This window comes from Sus scrofa, chromosome 2 (assembly GCF_000003025.6).
Source record: "Sus scrofa isolate TJ Tabasco breed Duroc chromosome 2, Sscrofa11.1, whole genome shotgun sequence".
Taxonomy (NCBI): domain Eukaryota; kingdom Metazoa; phylum Chordata; class Mammalia; order Artiodactyla; family Suidae; genus Sus; species Sus scrofa.
This window is the reverse complement of record NC_010444.4, coordinates 64371130-64392057: the sequence shown is the minus strand read 5'-3', so window position 1 is coordinate 64392057 and position 20928 is coordinate 64371130. Positions and strand designations below refer to the sequence as shown.

General features: G+C 39.0%; 1 protein-coding gene across 1 annotated transcript; it reads right to left on the bottom strand.

Moving 5' to 3' along the window:
• Positions 8410–20279, bottom strand: LOC100518239 (olfactory receptor 7A17-like). The gene is made up of 3 exons (XM_013987450.2): positions 20157–20279; positions 9565–9619; positions 8410–9350 (listed from the first exon to the last, which is right to left on the bottom strand). The coding sequence occupies exons 1-3, from the start codon at positions 20277–20279 to the stop codon at positions 8410–8412; spliced, it is 1119 nt and encodes a 372-aa protein (XP_013842904.2).

Below are 20928 nucleotides of genomic sequence, written 5' to 3'. Positions count from 1 at the left end.
CAAAGGATTCAACAGAAGAGTCTGGTTACAGAGAGCACAGGCAGCAGCATGGGTGCTGACGTGAGCTCAAACTCAAGGGACCACACTCTGACTGCATTTTCTTTTCTCCCTTTACCTCATGATCATCTCCACATCAGGCCCTGATCAGATTTTAATTCCATTTTTTCCCTATTTGGCCACACTTTTAAAATATGATTCATTAGAGGGTGAGGCCGCCCTTGTAGTACTTTCCTCATGCAGCATCTTTTGTCTTATTCTTGGGCTTTAGGTTTTGATCTTTTTTTTTTTTTTCTTCTTAAAATTTTGTTTTAAAGCATAGTTGATTTACAGTATTGGGCCAGTTTCTGCTGTACAGCATAGTGACACAGTCGTCCATACATACACATTCCCTTTCTCATAAAAACTTCCATCATGTTTTATTCCAAGAAACTGGATATAGTTCCATGTGCTATACAGTAGGACCTCATTTCTTATCCATTCTAAATGTAGTAGTTTGCATCTACCAACCCCAACTCCCCATCCATCTCACTTCCTCCTCCTCCCCCTTGGCAACCACAAGTCTGTTTTCTACATCTGTGCATCTGTTTCTGTTTTGTAGATAGGTTCATTTTTGCTTTTTTTTCTTTTGGGGGCCACACATGCAGCATGTGGAAATTCCAGGGCTAGGGGTTGAATTGGAGCTACAACTTCCAGCCTCTACCACAGCAATAGAAAACATGGGGTCCGAGCTCTATCTGAGACCTATGCTGCAGCTTGTTGCAATCCTGAACCCACTGCATGAGGCCAGGGATCAAACCCACATTGTCATGGATGCTAGTCATGGGTAGTTCCCTCTAAGCCACAATGGGAACTCCCACTTGTGCCTTTTTTGACAAACCCATTGGGCGTGCTCTACTTCTGTGTTTGAATTTGTCCCACAGGCAAGGGCCTCCACAAAATATGCTCTATAATGAGCTACATATGCCATAAAATCCTACCCTTTCCTTTACTTGATTTATACCTGAGGATATTTTGTCATATATGCATTTATCTTATCTTAGTCGTCTTTCTCCATTAAAATGTGAGACCCAGGAGTTCCCGTCATGGTGCAGTGGTTAACGAATTCGACTAGAAACCATGAGGTTGGGGATTCAATCCCTGCCCTTGCTCAGTGGGTTAACGATCCGGCATTGCCATGAGCTGTGGAGTAGGTTGCAGATGCAGCTTGGATCCCTTGTTGCTGTGGCTCTGGCGTAGGCTGGCAGCTACAGCTCCAATTAGACCCCTAGCCTGGGAACCTCCATATGCTGCGGGAGCAGCCCAAGAAATGGCAAAAAGAGAAAAAAAAATAATAAAAAATGTGATGGACATTTGGGTTGGCTGCCTGATGGGAGGGGGAGGGAGTGGGAGGGATCGGGAGCTTGGGCTTATCAGACACAACTTAGAATAGATTTTCAAGGAGATCCTGCTGAATAGCATTGAGAACTTTGTCTAAATACTCATGTTGCAACAGAAGAAAGGGTGGGGGAAAAATGTAATTGTAATGTATACATGTAAGGATAACCTGACCCCCTTGCTGTACAGTGGGAAAATAAAAAAAAAAAAAACAACAAAAAAAACAAAAAACATTTTCACTGAAATTAAAAAAAAAAAATTGAGATCTAGATGTGCAGGGACCTATCTGCTTTGTTCACTCTCGTGGTTTCAAAACAGTTAGCATTTATAAGGAAATAATTTTTTTTTAGAAAATAATATTTATAAAATAAAATGAATAGCAAGGGAAATTAACATATACTGGATTCAAAGCAACTTTATTAAACAAAATAGAGCAAAATAATACGATAAATTTTGAAAGAAAAAATTTATAATAACAATAGATTAACACAGGTTTTAAATAACAATAAAATGGACAAAGCCTAAAAAATAGGAAAAATTATTCAAACAAATAGTGAAGGAATTGGTGTCTAAAATAAAATTTCAACCTTTAAAACCATATATAGATTCACACATGCTTATGAAAAAGAAGTAAGCAATTTTTAATTAAATGCAAAAGCATGTGTTCCACAAGGTCTCTGGAAATAATTGCTGTTTTAAAAATAGATCTCCTGGAGTTCCTGTAGTGGCTCAGTGGTTAACGAATCCGACTAGGAACCATGAGGTTGCGGTTTCGATCCTGGCTTCACTCAGTGGGTTAAGGATCCGGTGTTGCAGTGAGTTGTGGTGTAGGTCAGAGATGTGGCTCGGATCCCACATTGCTGTGGCCCTGGTAGACTAGCGGCTACAGCTCTGATTGGACCCCTAGCCTGGGAACCTCCATATGCCACAAGTGCAGCACTAAAAAAAAAAAAAAAAAAAAAAAAAAAAAAAGGGAAAAAATCCCGAAAAAACCGATCTCCTCACAAAAAGCAAATGGTGGCAGAAAGAATAAAACATGAAATATGATGATAATGCATATAAAAGGTAGTTTATTACTATTACAGATGCATATAAATGGGAGTTTATTACTATTACAGATGCAGAACTTTCTAGTTTTGCTTTTAGCAATGGGAGGGAGGATAAAATATGACTGGTAGATTTGAATATTCAAAATTTATAAACTCTCACAACCCAACAAATACATTACACCTACATACACTATTTAAAAGACAAATAGTAAACTTGTTTTAAAAATTGAAATTCTTTGAAAGAGTGCAATATATATAAAAAAAAAACAGGAATAAAAAGAAAATATGGATACAGAATCCAGGGTAGGGGAAGTGGATGCAGCTTAGAGCAGTTTTGGTGAAATGGTGCCACAGAAATGGTGCCTGTCACACCTACGTGGGGGAGGGGAAGAGTGGGGAAAGTGAAGCTACACGTATCTCTTTTCAGCATAGAAGACTTGTCAAGATGTTAAAGACACCTATCATTCTCCCCTTCTTCCATGTGTTGGAGTGCAGTTCCTAGCCTTTTGTCTCAGAGTTAGAGATCAAATAAATTTAAAAAGAATGTGTACTAAAAAAAATCCCTCAAAGAATAAAAACACTCAGACACCACCAGTATATAAAGCAAAGAACATGCATAGACAATTTGCAGTAGAAAAAGTAAATATACACACACACACACACACACACATATATATATATATATGTAATGAAATAATTGCAAACTAAAGCTCTTTATCTTCTGCTTGTTGGTGCATTAAATGCGATTTTTAGAGTGTATACTCAGTATAAGCGAAGATTCTGTAAAATGCGTGTCTTAAGCACTGTGGTTGCAAAGGGAAGTAGTGATCTATATCTTGGTAATAATACAGAATATACTCAAATATACCTCATCATCTTAAAAATCTAAAAAATAAATAAGATATCCTCATTTCTGAAAATCCCTTCTCATCTAAAAATCTATTTTCCTCCCTCCCTAAGGAGCAAATCCCCTTGGAAATGTTCCAATTTTACTGACACCCCTGTGCATTCTGCTTCTTCTGGAGTCTCATCCAACTAGATTTTCATTCCCATATTTAACTGTCAAAAATATTCCTTGTATGGCTGAATATGATAGACACTTCTTTTAACATATTAAATAAATTGCTTTATAAATTAGTTAATCAAGCAAACAAACATAGAGATCTCTCTGCTCTGGGCCAGCTGTTTAAGTTTTTGCGTGTGCTCAGGTATGTATTCTTGGGTTTTGTTCTCTCTGACATTTTCCTGCAGTGTCAGTTGGGCTCTTGTACTCACCTTGATGGGAAGCCTGAGAAGAAGTTCTCTGTGTGCAAGTCCAAATTCCTCCCTAGATGGTTAATAGTAGAGACTAAAGCACTTGTCTCCCGACAGAAGAGTAGGAAGGAGAGATACTGGATCCCTGAGCCAGACTTAGGAATCCAAATGCAGAAACCATGCCTTCTCCAGCTCAAGGTTGGACATGCTCAGACATGGGAGCAATGGAGATATTTGCAGCTCTGTGTATTCATGGTATCTGCTCATTATACCTGCTCATTAACACATTTTCCACAGTTACTGCAACCCTGAGCACATGTCCTCATGGGAGATTGTCTGGACAGAATGGGAAATTTCTGTACTGATTTGCTGTTCCCAAGAGATCAGGTTAGAAGTCAAGTGTATCCAATTTTTATTACTACCCCATGATCTCTCCTGGCTTCCAGAGAGAGGTCTAACATTGAAACTTTTCCCAGTGTGGGTCAAAGTTTTCTCCAAGCTAAGGCTGGATAACCTGTCTTGACTAGTTCCCCTAGGTCTTTAAAGAATCGACTTGTAATTGGAGAACGTGGCTCTTAATATCTCCAGAAGGTCATTATTTCTTCCTCAATAAGGGATAGGGATGTGTTTCTTTGCTGTAAAACCATGGATAAAGTAATCTTTGGCTTTATAAAGTTATTAACAGATCAATCAGGAGTTTAAAAATTTTTTAAAAAATTAAATTATAGTTGATTTACAATGTTGCATCAGTTTCTACTGCACAGCAAAGTGACCTAGTCACACATACATACACATCTACCATATTCTATCCCGAGACTGACTATAGTTCCCTGTGCTGTATAGTAGGACCTCACTGATTATCTGACTTTCATACTTGTAGTGCAAGTGAAAAGTTGGCATTCAGTCCTTTATTTATCAAAAACACTTGGTAATTATAATGCACCATGGGCTGAGCTTAGAAAATTATATGTACTGACTCATTCATTGTTTTTGCAAAAGTCCATCCTGTAAGGTCTGTACAATTATAAGCCTCATTCTAAATTTGCAAACTTGTGGTTCCCGAGGGCATGTGATGGGCTCAAAGTTATGAACTGTTAAGGGATACACTTTGATTAGGACATAAGATACTTCTAGGTCTTATGATCTAGGCCAGTAGTTTTCATTCAGAGATAACTGTGCCTCCAGAGGACACTTGGCAATATATAGAGAAATTTTTTTTTTGCCCAACCCAGGGAAGTGCTACTGGATGTAGTGGGTTGAGTCCAAGGATGCAGGTCAGCAAACTACAAAGCACAGTTTGGAATTGGCAGATTCTAACTATTACATTTAGAATGGATAAGCAATGAAGTCCTACTGTACAGCCCAGGTATCCAATATCTTGGGATAGAAAATAGTGGAAGATGGTATGAGAAAAAGAATGTGTGTGTGGCTGGGTCCATTGTTGTACAGAAGAAATTGGAACAACACTCTAAATCAATTATACTTTAATTAAAAAAACCTACAAAGCACAGGACAACCCCCACACAAGGAATTCTACAGCACAATGTCAATAGTGATGAGGTTGAGAAACACTATTCTAAACAATCATTTCTTACAACGTGAATCTGTACATGAAACATTAGGAGATCTTATTTAAGTATGGACTCTGTTCTTGCAGGAGTATTTTGGCCCAGAGATTTTGCATTTTGTAACAGACTCCCAGTTTTAGTTGGTATTACAGGTCCTGTTCTTTGAGAATCAAGACTGTGGTCCAGTGTTAGAATCGAGTATAGGTATTGTTAAGTCTCTTCCATTAAACATCTTCCTGCTTACCGCCTGTCTGATATAAGGTAGTCAAATGTTGGACTCAGTCATTCTGCTTCTGCTGACATAAGTTTACATGTTCTCCTTATTTCCCACTTGTCAGGAAATAAAACACTTTGGCATTCATTCCTTTTTCTACACATGGGAAAAATTCCTCCTAAGAAGTTGGTGTGAGAAGTGATAATATTGCAGAGCTCATAGGAAATTACCTTGCACAGATCGGATGCTCAATCCATAGTAGCTATTATGACTGTGTCTGAGTTCCACATTTACCTAGCTCATAAGGACCCTCGAGAATCTCTTATGATAAGAAGTTAGTCCAGGATTATCTGGTCCTAGGAGTCAGGGAGTTGTGCCCTTGATTTCCTCCCAGGGTCCCCTGCAGGGAGAATGCTTGAGGGGCCACCATTCTATGCTTTTGTTTTTTTAATTTTAATTTTTTATTTTTTTATTGTTATTACCCTGACACAATTTTTTCCCCCACTGTACAGCATGGGGTCCCAGTTAAACATACATGTATACATACTTTTTTCTCACATTCTCTTTCTCCATCATAAGTGACTAGACATAGTTCCCAGTGCTACACAGCAGGATCTCATTGTTAATCCATTCCAAAAGCAATAGTTTGCATCCATTAACCCCAAGCTCCCAATCCATCCCACTCCCTCCCTCTCCTCATCTCCCAGGCAACCACAAGTCTATTCTCCGAGTCCATGATTTTCTTTTCTGTGGAAAGTTTCATTTGTGCTTTTTTTTACGCAGAGACCTAAAATCTGACCCCCTCACACTGGCTGCATATAGGCTTGGGAATAATTTTTAGATTATTTCAAGTTCTTTTACCATGTTTCAATCATCTATTCAGGAATCCTAGTAAAGCTTCTGTATTCCTCCAATTCTAATATTCTTTTTTTGCAAGTCTATAGCATGGAATGCATAAAGATTTGATGTCAACAGAAGTAGGAAGTTCTTGTGTATTTGTTTCTGCCCCAAGTAGAATTTCTTTGGAATTCTGATGGGTTATTTGTATTGTATCTTCTATTAGACATTTGAGAAATTCCCATTCATTCTCATTCTCTCCCTTTCTTCCTCCCTCCCCTTATCTTTCTCTCTCTCCTCTCTCTCTATCTCTTTCTCTCCATCACTCTTTCCAAATAACTTTAGAGACAGTTGCGTATTTAGGGTTTTTTTTTTTTTTTTTTTTTGGCCTGGAATAGAGAAATATGGAAAGCACTTCTCTTGAACCCTAATAGGAAAAAGGAAGATAAAGTTATATATTTTCTTGAACCTGTCAGAAAGCTGAGGTCACAGAGCAATCAACTATTCTTATATTTAGGGTAAATCAGGTGCATTCAGTAAGAGAGAGAGATGTGAGGAAGAGCTTGCCTGGGGGAAGATTATGGGAGGAAGGCAGTGCCAACATCCATCAGGCAATTTTCAGGTACAGTCTTAAAGACTCTCTAAAGGTCAAGTGTGGGTTAGCTACCATGAGAGCATAGAATTGATATTATTGGGTAATATTATTTCAGCATAACACTCAAATAACCACATTAAGTCAAATTATTTTTTCAAGTTTATTTTCCTTTATCTACAAAAGAGAAACAGATCATGGATATGGAAAGCAGACTTGTAGCTGCCAAGGGGATAAGTGTGAGGGAGCAGGATGGACAGAGAATTTGGGGTTTGTAGATGCAAACATTTAGAATGGATAAGCAATGGGGTCTTAATGTATAGCACATAGAATATGTTCAACCTCTTAGGTTAGAATATGATGGAAGATAGTAGGAAAAAAAAGAATATATGTGTATATATATATACATATATATATACATATATATATATATATATATATATATAGTTACTTTGCTGTACAGCGGAAAATGAAGTAACATTGTAAATCAACTATTATTTAATGGAAAAGATATTTTCCTGGGTGGACCTCACAGGGATATGTGTTCTTGATGAAAACTTTTCCAGTCATTATGGAAGGGATTGTAGACACAGCTGAATAAGAGAATGGTATCATAATGAGGAGACTAAATTTAATTACTACATATTACACATATTATTCTTAAAGTCTATGTTAACAGGAAGAGCAGTTGAGGTACTAATATACAAATAAATGATAGAAAAATGTGGATGACTCTGGTATCAGATGTTCCTCTATTATAAAATTTTATGAATTTCTTGGGTTGTCAATGTAGTTATCATATGAGTAATGCAACTAATGACTCTTCTTTTGGTATCAAAAGAAAAAAAACTTGGGATAATATATGTCTTTTGAGAAGAAATTATTCTTAAGAAAGACATGTTGTCCTATGGAAAAAATGAAATTGACAAATATTACTTATACCAGATTTGGAAAACATTTGTGAAAGTATGGACATAGAACTATCTATATATTAGGAAAAAAACCTAATACAGTGAATTACTTAAATTATACAGAGAAATTTCCAAGTGTAATTTATTCCATATGAGTAAGACAACTTATGACCATTATTTTAGTAAAACAAAAGAAAAAACTTGGAATATCTGTCATTGAGCAGATATTATTATTATTAAAAAAATACATGGACCTAAGAAATAAATGGGATTTTGAACATATTTCTAATATAAGTTTGGGGGAAAATGTGTGAAAGCAGGAAAATGGACAAATAAAAAAAATTGGATATATATATATATATATACACACAAATATATTATATATTATACTGTATTTATATAGTTTTCTGCTCTGATAGAGAAGAAAACTTAGTAAATTTTGTTACTTATGGGTAGAGAGAAGTTGAATTCAAAGGAATGGAATTTTCAGGAAATAATAGAAAGACCAAATTCTACATTCACAATCTGATCAAAGACTAGCAATTTCTGGATCCATTTATTTGAGCCCAGCAATCATGAGCATTTCTTTGTCCCAGGATAATTGCTTCATTTATAGTCCAATGAATCGTCTAAGAGCCCCCTTTATGTCTTTGTTCCGCAGACTATAAATGAAAGGGTTCAGCAGGGGTGTGACCACAGTGTACATCACCGAGGTGGTTATGCTGTTGTATGAGCTGTGGGCATCAGCAGGGTTAAGATACACTCCTAGGACTGTACCATAAAATAAGGCAACAACTGAAAGGTGAGAGACACAGGTAGAAAATGCTTTATACTTTCCCTGAGTTGATGAGATTCCTCGTATTGAAGAAACTATCTTAGAATATGAGGAAAGTATTCCAATGAATGGACCACCACTCAGCAGCCCAGCTGCAATGAACACCATTATGTCATTAAGGAAGGTGTCACAACAGGCACCTCGGACCACCTGGTTGAGTTCACAGAAAAAATGAGGGATTTCCAAGACTCTACAGAAGGGCAACCACAATATCATTAAGGTTTGTATCAAGGAGTTCAGGGCACTCATTATCCAGGACACCAGAACTAGCAAACCACAGAGCCAGGGGTTCATGATGACTGTGTAGTGCAGGGGGCGGCAGATGGCCACAAAGCGATCATAGGCCATCACGGTCAGGAGAAAGTCATCCAACCCTGCAAAGAGTAGTAAAAAGTATATTTGGCTGATGCAGCCTGCATATGTTATACCTTTGCTCTGCATATGGATGTTCCATAACATCTTTGGGATGGTGGTAGAGATGAAACAGATGTCGACAAAGGACAGGTTGGAGAGGAAGAAGTACATAGGTGTGCGGAGATGAGGGTTTGAGATAATGGCCAGGAAAATGAGCAGGTTCCCAAACACAGTGATCAGGTACATGGAGAGGAAAATCCCAAATATAAGGGGCTGCAGTTCTGGTTCATTTGATATTCCCAGAAGAAGAAATTCTGAAATTTGGGTGTCATTCCCTGGTTCCATGTGGTAGAGGAAATGACCTGGAAGTAAACAAAAAATAATATGACTAATTTTTACAAAAATGGCTGTCACTGGCATAGTGAAATACTACAATTTACATTTTGCAGTCATGTAATCAATGCCTATAATTTTGGCATGAAATTTGTCCCCCTCAGGGCTTTCTCTGTGCCATCTCTGATTACAAATACCTGCTCATCTCTCAGCCTTTCCCCCAAGAGGTCAAGTATTTTGTACTTTTCGTGAGAATTTCTTCCAAGATCTTGGGACCTATAAATTGCATACTTATCATCTTGAAGGCAAGGAGTATAGTGTGATGAGAGAGAAAAGTCGCTATGGTTCAATGATGGAAAATAATATTAGCAAATTCAAAATCATAGCATGACATGTCAAATGCTGACAAGTAAAATGAAGAAAAAGAGAGTGTATAATGGAGACAGTGGATGGGGTATTACTCTTCATTGAGTGTGTAGGTGGGCTGGAGAACAAGGTAACATTTGAACAGAAACCTTAAGGAATAGAGGTTGGAAGGTTAAGGAAAGATGTGTCTAACAGGAGGAAAGGACAGGACAAGGACCCTGAAGAAGCCACTTGTTACCGATATTCAATGCTCAAAAGAAAGTCAATGTGTCCAGGGGTATGAGAAACAGAGAGGGTGATGAAAAATGGGGCCAGAGAATGCTATGGAATGAAATGGCCTTCCTGCCTCTGCTGAACGTCATGGTACAGGGATTCTCCAATTCACATGTTGTTCCTTGCACTTTACTGATTTTGTTTCCAAGGAAAGCTGAGCATGGAAATGGATCTAATTTTGTTTTCATATTCTGTTAACATTCTATCATATGAATTTCTTGGGGAATGTTTTGGAGTATAGAAGCTCAGGTATTCTTTTTTTTCTTTTTTTTTTTGTCTTTTTTTTTGCCATTTCTTGGGCCGTTCACGCGGCATATGGTGGTTCCCAGGCTAGGGGTCAAATCGGAGCTGTATCCACTGGCCTACACAAGAGCCACAGCAACACAGGATCTGAGCCGAGTCAGCTCACAGCTCACGGAAACGCCAGATCCTTAACCCACTGAGCAAGGGCAGGGATCGAACCCGCAACCTCATGGTTCTTAGATTCGTTAACCACTGTGCCATGATGGGAACTCCTCAGGTATTCTTATTTCTAAGGATTATCATGCCCTACTACACATACACAAACACACACACACACACACACACACACACACACACACACTCAGCACTGTGGTCTCTCGGGCCAGGTGAGCACCAGGATCTACTCACATCCAACCACAACATTTAGGAAAAGAATGAGACAAGACAAGCTGTCAACATCAGATTATCTAACCATACCCTTATATATACTAAGTGAAGTAAGTTAGAAAGACAAAGACAAATCTGTATGATATCACTTATGTGGAATCTAAAATATGGCACAGATGAACTTATCTACAAAACAGAAACAGACTCACAGAAATGAAGAACAGACTTGTGATTGCCAAGGGTGAGGGGGAAGGAAATGGGATGCATGGGGGGTTTGGGATCTGCAGATGCAAACTATTACATTAGAATGGGATAGGCAGTGAGGTCCTATTGTACATCACAGGGAATTATATCTAATCTCTTGGGGTAGACATGATGGAAGATAATATGAGAAAAAGAATGTCTATATATATGTGACTAGGTCACTTTGCTGTACAGTAGAAACTGGCACAACACTGTAAATCAACTATACTTGAATCAAAATGGCATTCTATTAAAAATAGATTTTTTTCCTTTTCAAAAAAAAATTATACCCAAATTCTAGTTGTTAATGTGTTGATGGACATATAACTATGGCCTTCAATTCCGCTATGAATATTTTGGGTCCTATGTGTATTTAGACACCTGGGAAATCATCACAAAAACATAGATACAAGAAATAAATAAATATGAACAGGAAAAATGATTTAATAAGCTCAGATGGTCCTGAAAATTGTGATGAGGAGAAAGCTTCCTTGGTTCTGACACCAAATCAACCCCAGTCATATGTTCTCGATGCCCAACATACCTAAGAAGGCAGCAAACAAAATTTATCCAAAGACATCTTACTGATTGAACATCCCACTAGAAAAAATGAGCAAAGTTAATAAAAACACACTTCAGAAAAAAAATACACAAGATACATCAAAGGGTGGGTAGGTTTTATTTATATATTTTTTATTGTCTTTTTAGGGCTGCACCCGTGGCATATGGAGGTTCCCAAGCTAGGGGTCCAATCGGAGCTGTAGCACCAGGCTATGCTAGGACCGCAGCAATGAAGAATCTGAGCCTCGTCTGAGACCTACATCACAGCTCATAGCAGCGCTGGATCCTTAACCCACTGAGCAAGGCCAGGGATCAAACCCTGTCCGCATGGATGCTCGTTGGGTTCATTAACTGCTGATTCATGACAGGAATTCCAAAGGGTGGGTTTTAAAAGATGACATGGTGAAAGGCTTTTATTAAATTTATTTTTATTTTTATTTTTTTGTCTTTTTTTTTTTTGTCTTTTTGTCTTTTTTGTTGTTGTTGTTGTTGTTGCTATTTCTTGGGCCGCTTCCGCGGCATATGGAGGTTCCCAGGCTAGGGGTTGAATCGGAGCTGTAGCCACCGGCCTACGCCAGAGCCACAGCAACGCGGGATCCGAGCCACGTCTGCAACCTACACCACAGCTCACGGCAACGCCAGATTGTTAACCCACTGAGCAAGGGCAGGGACCGAACCCGCAACCTCATGGTTCCTAGTCGGATTCGTTAACCACTGCGCCACGACGGGAACTCCAAATTTATTTTTATTTTTTGCATTAAATTAATTACTTTTAATTTTATTGGCATATGGTTGACTTACAATGTTGTGTTAGTTTCAGGTGTACAGCATTATCATCATACACCTCCATCTCTCTGCTTGGAGTCTCACCTACTGTGCCATTTGGAATTTTTCACCCCTTCTCCATCTTCCCAACTGCCTGTAGGCCTCTCTTTCATGATTTATTTTTATTTTTATTTTTGCTATGGCATGCGGTGGCTTGATGTGAGATCTCAGTTCCCAGAGCAGGGATTGCATCCTGGCCACAATGGTGAACATGCTGTGTCCTAACCAGTAGACCACTAGGGAACTTCCCAAGGATGGTCCCCCCCTTTAACATTTCCACAGGGAAAGAAAACTTCAACATACACTTAATTTTGTTGTATGGGCTATCAATATGACTTAATTATTTTTTAATTAAGATATAGTTGATTCACAGTGATGTACCAATTTCTGCTGTCTGGCAAAGTGACACCAACATACATTCCTTTTCATATATTATTTTCCATCATGGTCTATTCCAAGAGATTGGATATAGTCAATATGGCTTTTTTTTTAGATGTGCTTATGGCATGTGGAAGTTCCAGGGCCATGGGTGGAACTTCAGCTGTGGCAGCAACCTGAGCTGCTGAAGTGACAATGCTGGACCCCTAACCTGCTGCACCACAAGGGATGCCACATTAATTCCATGTCTTCCACAAGTCTCTTCTCCAAGTCCATGATTTTCTTTTCTGAGGAGATGTTAATTTGTGCTGGATATTAGATTCCAGTTATAAGTGATATCATATGGTATTTGCCTGATGGGAGGGGGAGGGAGTGGGAGGGATTGGGAGCTTGGGCTTATCAGACACAATTTAGAATAGATTTACAAGGAGATCCTGCTGAATAGCATTGAGAACTATGTCTAGATACTCATGTTGCAACAGAAGAAAGTGTGGGGGAAAAACTGTAATTGCAATGTATACATGTAAGGATAACCCGACCCCCTTGCTGTACAGTGGGAAAAAAAAAAAATTCCATGTCTTCTTTTCCCTACTAGACTGTGAGTGCCTTGAGATGTATAACGATGTTGTATACACTCACCACCTTCCCCCTACACCCAGCACCAGCAGACTTAGTTGGGAACTGTAGCTAAATAAATATATTTTATTTATTTATTTATTTTTTGTCTTTTTGCTATTTCTTTGGGCCGCTCCCGCGGCATATGGAGGTTCCCAGGCTAGGGGTCCATTCGGAGCTGTAGCCGCCAGCCTACGCCAGAGCCACAGCAACGCGGGATCCGAGCCGCGTCTGCAACCTACACCACAGCTCATGGCAACGCCAGATTGTTAACCCACTGAGCAAGGGCAGGGACCGAACCCGCAACCTCATGGTTCCTAGTCGGGTTCGTTAACCACTGCGCCATGACGGGAACTCCTAAATAAATATATATTGCATGAACTTGAAAGAATGCAATCTCACAAAATTGCTGATAGTAGATGATGAAGCAGAACAGAGGCAGGGAAATGCTAAAATAGATGTGGAGAACACACATCATGTTATCAACCTCAGGGCCATGATCCAATTGTTATTCCTGTAACTATTCATGTTTATTTTGCCACACGAATTTTAGTGGTCCAATGATGGGTGAGTTTGGCCTTTCTCTCATTTTTCTTTGTAGAATTCTTTCCTTTGTTATGCTTGGGCTTTAATTTTTTTTTTTATCTCTTTTTTGGACACATCCTGTAGGTGTCCTTTTTGTTAAATTTATTTTTTATTAGGGTAGAAGTGATTTACAGTATTGAGTCAATTTCTGCTGTACAGCATAGTGGCCAAGTCATACGTGTATATACATTTTTTCTCATATTATCTTCAATTATGATCTATCCCAAGAGGCTTGATATAGTTCCCTGTGCTGTACAGTAGGACCTCATTGCTTATCTATTCTAAATGCAATAGTAGGTATCCTTTTGACACTGGTCCAGGTTCTCTTTCTCATACATCATGCGAAGTCCTCCCCATATCTACTCTATAATGTCCTGCATTTGTCACAATTATCTAGCCCCTTTCCTCAGATGAATTACCCTGGAGGACATTATGCCATACATGTATTTATTTCTTTGAACCCTGCCTTCTCCATTATAATATAAGATCTAAATGAGCAGGAAACCCACTGCTTGGTTCACATTTGTGGTTTCATATATGTGTACACTTATATAGAAAAAATTAAATGGAAATGGGAATTCATAAATAGGATGGCACAAAATAAAACTAGGTTAAACCATTTTATGGTTTCAGTTCTGTCCTCAGTTTTACCTAACTGGACTTCCACTAACATCACTTAAGTGTAGTGGAATCAAAATGAAATGGTAAGTGAAATAGACATGAAAAGAGATTATTACCATTCAGGATGCAAGAAAACTTTCTATGTTTAAAAACAAATAGAGGACACAATTTAACTGAAAGATAGATTTGGCCACACAAAAAATTTAACCTCTCAAACATCATCCCCAATACATCTATAGAGATATGAAATAATTAAATGCAACAGAGTGAGACTGGTGGGAAAACCTACACTCTCTGGTTGAAAGCTTGTAATCAAATACAATAGAAACTCAGAACCCAATACATAAGCTGTGCAAAGAAATTGTATGGTCAATTAGCAACAGAGGAAAATGATAACAAACCCCAAAGCATATGCAGCCTCACCAGTAATGAAATAATTCTTTAGTATTCCCCTTTGACCTACTCAATTAAATTTATTTTAAATGTGAATACCTAATGTGAGAGAAGATATTATGATATACCTGGCTCACGACTGTGCTTGTAAGGAAGTATCCATGAGTCTGTATCTTGCTAACAAATACAAAACATTCTTAGCTAACACTATATTAATTTTTTAAATGCCCTCACTTCCATGTACTTGCCTCTAAACCTATTACTCAATTTTCCTACTCTCTAACTACAAAACTCCTCTAATATATTCTGATTTTATTGGAACCATTTTATGGTTTCAGTTCTGTCCTCAGTTTTACCTAACTGGACTTCCACTAACATCACTTAATTGTCAACAATTATCTTTGTATTGGAAAATTCAACAGGCATTTCTCTTTTTTGCCTATTAACAAAGTACTTATAAATTAATCAACTAACAACAAACATGTCCAACTCTTGGCTCGAAGCTAGGCTCATTAGGATCTCAGATGACCTTAGCGTCCATTCTTTCTGAATCTTACCTGAATTAGCTATTCTGTCCCTAGGTTCACCTGGATGGGTACTCTGAAAGGAAGATCTGTGGAATTCTGAATTACTTACAGTTGGTTGATGATGGAGTCTGAAGCTGTGTTCTGAGACAAGATAGAAGGAGTGAAGTGTTAGTCTCAGACAGATGCAGGACTCCAAAAACAGAAAGCATGTTTCCTTCACCTCAAGGCTGTAGAAGCTGAAAGACTGCAGCAGAGGAGGTATTTATGGATCCTCAGGTCTGCTCATTAGGGACATTTCCTTCTTGTTACTCCAACCTCAAGCACATGATTTCCCTCAGTACACTTGTCTAGACAGAAATTTCTCCTAATGATTCTCTGTTCCCAAGAGACCAGGTTAGAAGTTAGGTGAATCCATGAACCTGTCTGCTTTCTAGAGGTCTAACCTCTATCACCTTATCCCAACCATGATTCCAACTTTTCTCAAAGGTCTAAAAGTGAGGAATCTATCTTGATTAGGACAATTGGATTCTCAAAGAATTGACTTATGGTGGAGACAGAGCCCTGGTATTTCCAGAAAATTATTACCCTTTCAAAAAAGAAAATAATTGAGTCTTTTAATATGAAACCTTGAGCACTATACTCTTTGGATTCATGTAATTTTGTCTAAACAATTAAGATTTTTATATTTATATCACAAATTAGAGGTTTTCATTTAACCCTACATTATAAAATATTTGTTAATTATAAGATATATATTTAGATCTTTTGGTTCCATATAATTTGGTTTATTTATTTACCGTCACTAAATTTTTTATAAGTCAATTTCTTTTTTTATATGCACATTTTTTCATACTGTCTTTACTAAGTTCCAACCCAATAGGATGGACATATTTCCCTGTGCTGTACAGTAGGGCTGCATTGCATTTTTTTGTTTCTTTGGCTGCATAACATGAGGAAGTTCCAAGGCCAGGGATCAAACTCAGGCCACAACTGTGAAAACACCGGATCCATAACCCAATGAGCCAATAGGGAACTCCTAAAAATTCATTCTTCTACCCCACAGCTTATTTTATTTTATTTTATTTTATTTTATTTTATTTTATTTTATTTTATTTTATTGTCTTTTCTAGGGCAATAGAAACCACCCATGACATATGGAGGTTCCTAGGCTAGGGGTCTAATTGGAGGTGTAGTTGCCAGCCCACACCACAGCCACAGCAACCATCTGTGACCTATACCACAACTCATGGCAATGCCAGATCTTTAACCCACTGAGCAAGGGCAGGGATCAAGCCCACAACCTCAAGGTTCCTAGTTGGATTTGTTAACCACTGAGCCACAACCGGAACTCCTAAAAGTTCATTCTTTCACCCCACAGCTTAGTTATTTTTTAAATTTTACTTTGTTTTATTGGAGTATGGTTGTCTCACAGTGTTGTAGTAGTTTCATGTGTACAGTGTACAACAAAATGAATCATACATATAAATATATCAAGAAGGATATGTAGGGGAGAAGGATCAAGATTGTGGAGGTGTAAGATATTGTGCTCACTTTCTCCCATAAACACATCAAAAACACATCTACATGTAGAATGTATCACACAGCACATCTACTGAACACTGGCAGAATAACTTAAACATCAAAAGGGCAAGAAACCTTCCATGTAACTGGGTAGAACAAAAGAAGAGAGAGAGAGAGAGAGAGAGAGAGAGAGGGAGAGGGGGAGGGGAGAGAAAGAGAGATAGAGAGAGAATCAGGACAGGACTAGCACTCCTGAGAGGGAGCTGTGAGAGAGAAAAGAACATACACCATGGCAAGCCATCTAACTGACTGGGAGGTCAGCTGAGATGGAGAGACCTCAAAGTTGCCAAGAAAATGCAATAGCTGGACTGAGGAGGGCAGAGCAGAGTGAGAGCTCCGCAGATCCCCTGGACCACTGCCCCATACACCATGGCCTGACACTCAGGCAGAGGCTGGGCCCTGAGACTCAGACTCTGGAGGTGAGTTCCAGGGAGAGGACTAGGACTGGATGTGGAATACTACTCAGCCATAAAAAAGAATGACATAATGCCATTTGCAGCAACATGGATGGAATTAGAGACTCTCATACTGAGTGAAATAAGTCAGAAAGACAAAGACAAATACCATATGATATCACTTATAACTGGAATCTAATATCCAGCACAAATGAACATCTCCACAGAAAAGAAAATCATAGACTTGGAGAATAGACTTGTGGCTGTCCGACAGGAGAGGGAGGGTGTGGGAGGGATCGGGAGCTTGGGGTTATCAGATACAACTTAGATTTACAAGGAGATCCTACTGAGTAGCATTGAGAACTATGTCTAGATACTCATATTTTAACAGAACAAAGGGTGGGGAAAATGTATACATGTAAGAGTAACTTGATCCCCATGTTGTACAGTGGGAAAAAAATAAAATAAATTAAAGAATAAAAAAATTAAACCATTAATTTATTAAAATGAAAGAGATCCAAATAGGGGAATAATTACTTCAGTCAATGGCTAGTGATATTCATACTCTGACTTGTATGATTCTCACCCATAGAGGTTTCATCCCTGGGTTTTAGGAATAGAAAAATATTTAAAAATTTTCCAGACTCTATTTTTTTCTCAAGACTCTCTCCACAAAAAACAATGATCTCTAAAACGCATAAATAATTTTGTGGGGGAGGTTGTCACTTTCTTGTCTTAAAGCTTCAAAGTGCTTTGTAAGGCAGATAGTATAAAGTCCAAACTTCTCTTTTTCTCAGTATATGCAGATTCCTTCCAAATATCACTCCAAGCGGACCTTCCAAGTTCATCTCCCACCAACTTCCCTTCAGGCATTTTCTCAGTATTGAGCATTGATGCTTATGCATATATACAACTGGGAACATATGTTCCCAGGAGGCTCAGCTTGCTAGCTTGCTAGCTGTGTGACAATGGACAAATTAGTTCATATCCTTAGGTCTCATTTTTTTCATCCATAAAATGGGTATTAAAATGAGTCCATTGCTTGTAGAGTTGTTCGATGTATGAAATAATCTGTTTTCTGGAGTTCTCATCATGATGCAGTGGAAATGAGTATGACTAGGAACCATGAGGTTACAGCTTTGATCCCTGGCATGGCTTAGTGGGTTAAGGATCTGGTGTTGCCATGAGCTGTGGTGTAGGTCACAGATGCAGCTCGGATCTGTCATTGCTGTAGCTGTGGTGTAGGCTGATGGCTGCAGTTCTGATTGAACCCCTAGCCTGGGAACCTCCATATGCCATTAGCAAAAAGCCAAAAAAAATAATAATCTGTTTTCTCCTTTAACAAATAACAATTCTTACCATGGGTCTGACACTATGCTACATGTGTGGCTCTGTATATCCAATGTGGAGGCAAAATAGACATATTTCTTACTCCTTAGAGTTAGAAATCTGGTGAAAGAGAAATCTGTGAGTTAGCAATTGCACAATGAATGGACCTCAGTAAAAACTGAGGCAAGTGCTATGAGTAAAATGGAAATAATTTCAAAATTCCTTCCAAAATATAATCCTTGAGATGTTAGTTGATATATAGATTAATTTTTAATTTTTATAAACTTAGACTTCTTTTAATGCATACCAAAGAAAAATTCATTATTGTTTAGGATAATGCTAAGTAAAAAAAGAACAAAAAGAAAATAGAAAGAACTGAGGGCATTACCATTGTGGCACAGCAGAAATTAACACAATGATTATCCATGAGGATATAGGTTCAATCCCTGGCTTGGTTCAGCAGTTACGAAACCGCCATTGCCAAGAGTTGTGGTGTAGGTCCCAGATGCGGCTCAGACCTTGTATTGCTGTAGCTGTGGCATACCCCTTGCATGGGAACTTCCATATGCTGCAGGTGTGGCCCTAAAATAGAAAAAAAAAAAGCTGAGAGTCAACTTAAAGGTAAATGTGGCAGCAAACATCATGAATATCAAAAAATTTGCTATACAGCAGAAATTGGCACATTGTAAATCAACTATACTTTTGAAGTTTAAAAAATGAATATCAAAAATCATAATGCTGTCAGAGGAGTGCCTGAAGTTGGTGAACACTGACTGACTTCAAAGGATTTCACATGCCAAGTGGTTAGTTCTCAGTGAGTGGTAGTTGTCATCAATGGAAGCTACCAGGGCCAGAACCAAGACACACTCTTTGGCTTCAGAACAACATGGCAGTGGTGAGAATCAAGTGTGCCCCATGGGGACACATGGTAGAACCATGGGGTATTACCTACCTGAGTGTGGATGACAAGAAAATCAAAGAACAGGAGACAGTAACAGAGAGAAAAATGCACATCAAGTCAACCATGATTTTTTCCAGTGTGGGATTGCTGATATTTTTGTTTTCCCTTGTGCTTTCTAAGTATTTCCAAATGTTCTGCATTTTTCCTGGATTTCTTTTGAAGTCATAAACCCATACTATGTTCTCTCTGAATACAGAGTCAATTCTGTACTTATACTCCAAAGAATAGTTGCTCTAAGGCATTGTAAGACAGAACTGCCGTGGGAGAGGGAGCAGAGAAGAGAGCTATGGGTACAGCTGCTCCTTTTCCTTCTCTTTTCTTGGAAGAGCTTCTAGGACTGATATCTTCCCTGGCTTCTCCAGGTTTTTCCTCATTTCTCATGACTTAGTCCCTTTCACACGCTCCCCACTCTGTCCTGAAATCATCACTGTAATCTGCAAACTTTTATATTTCTAGTCCTCCCTAAATCTGCAGCCCCTCCCCCAGCCAATCTAGACCCATGCCCTCATTGTCCCCTTTTCTCTCCCATTCCAATATCCCTGATTCACTTACTTCCACCAACCCCAGAATCTTGCTGCCCTCAGCTTCCAAAGAACCATCCAAATGCCCATCTCCTATTTCCCTCCCTGGTCTCGTATCTGCCCAGCCTTGCCCATTCTCTCCAGGTTCTCCCATATTCCCCTCCCAGCAGCAGCCTCTCAGCCCCTCACTTGGCCCCGAGTTCTACTAGGTAACCAGCCCCCAGAAGCCTTCCTCCATCTCCCCCACACATTCCACCCCATACCAAAATTCCTGTAATTTCCTCCCCAAGTTCCCACCCCTTTCCATTCTTCCAGGACCCACATATCTCATTGCCTTCTTTAACAACACTTTCCAGTTTCTCACATTTCACCCTTTTACCCACCCTGTGTGTGCTCAGTGGTTTCAGTCACCTGAGAACCATAGGACTTCTGTCCATCCCAGGGTGCTGGTCAATAATCCTCAGAGGGTCCCCAAGATCTCCCAGTCCAGCTAGCTCTTCACATTCTCCTAAGACCACCCCCATTTAATACTCTTGCCCCTTCTATTCCCCCAGTTTCTGTACCACCTCAGACCTATTCATCCCACCCTCCTGAATCCCCATAAGCCCTCTGAGTTCAACATCCATCCCACATATCTCTCCGTATCTTCTGTCCTCCTAGTTTCTGTCATCCATCCTTTACTCTCTCTGCAACTGCAGTTACCACAATACAGCCGCTCTCCAATTCCAACATGCTCCCACCTTCCCCCCAGCTCCTCCACAGAACCGAATGTCTCCTCAGGTCCCCCAGTGCCAATCTCTTCC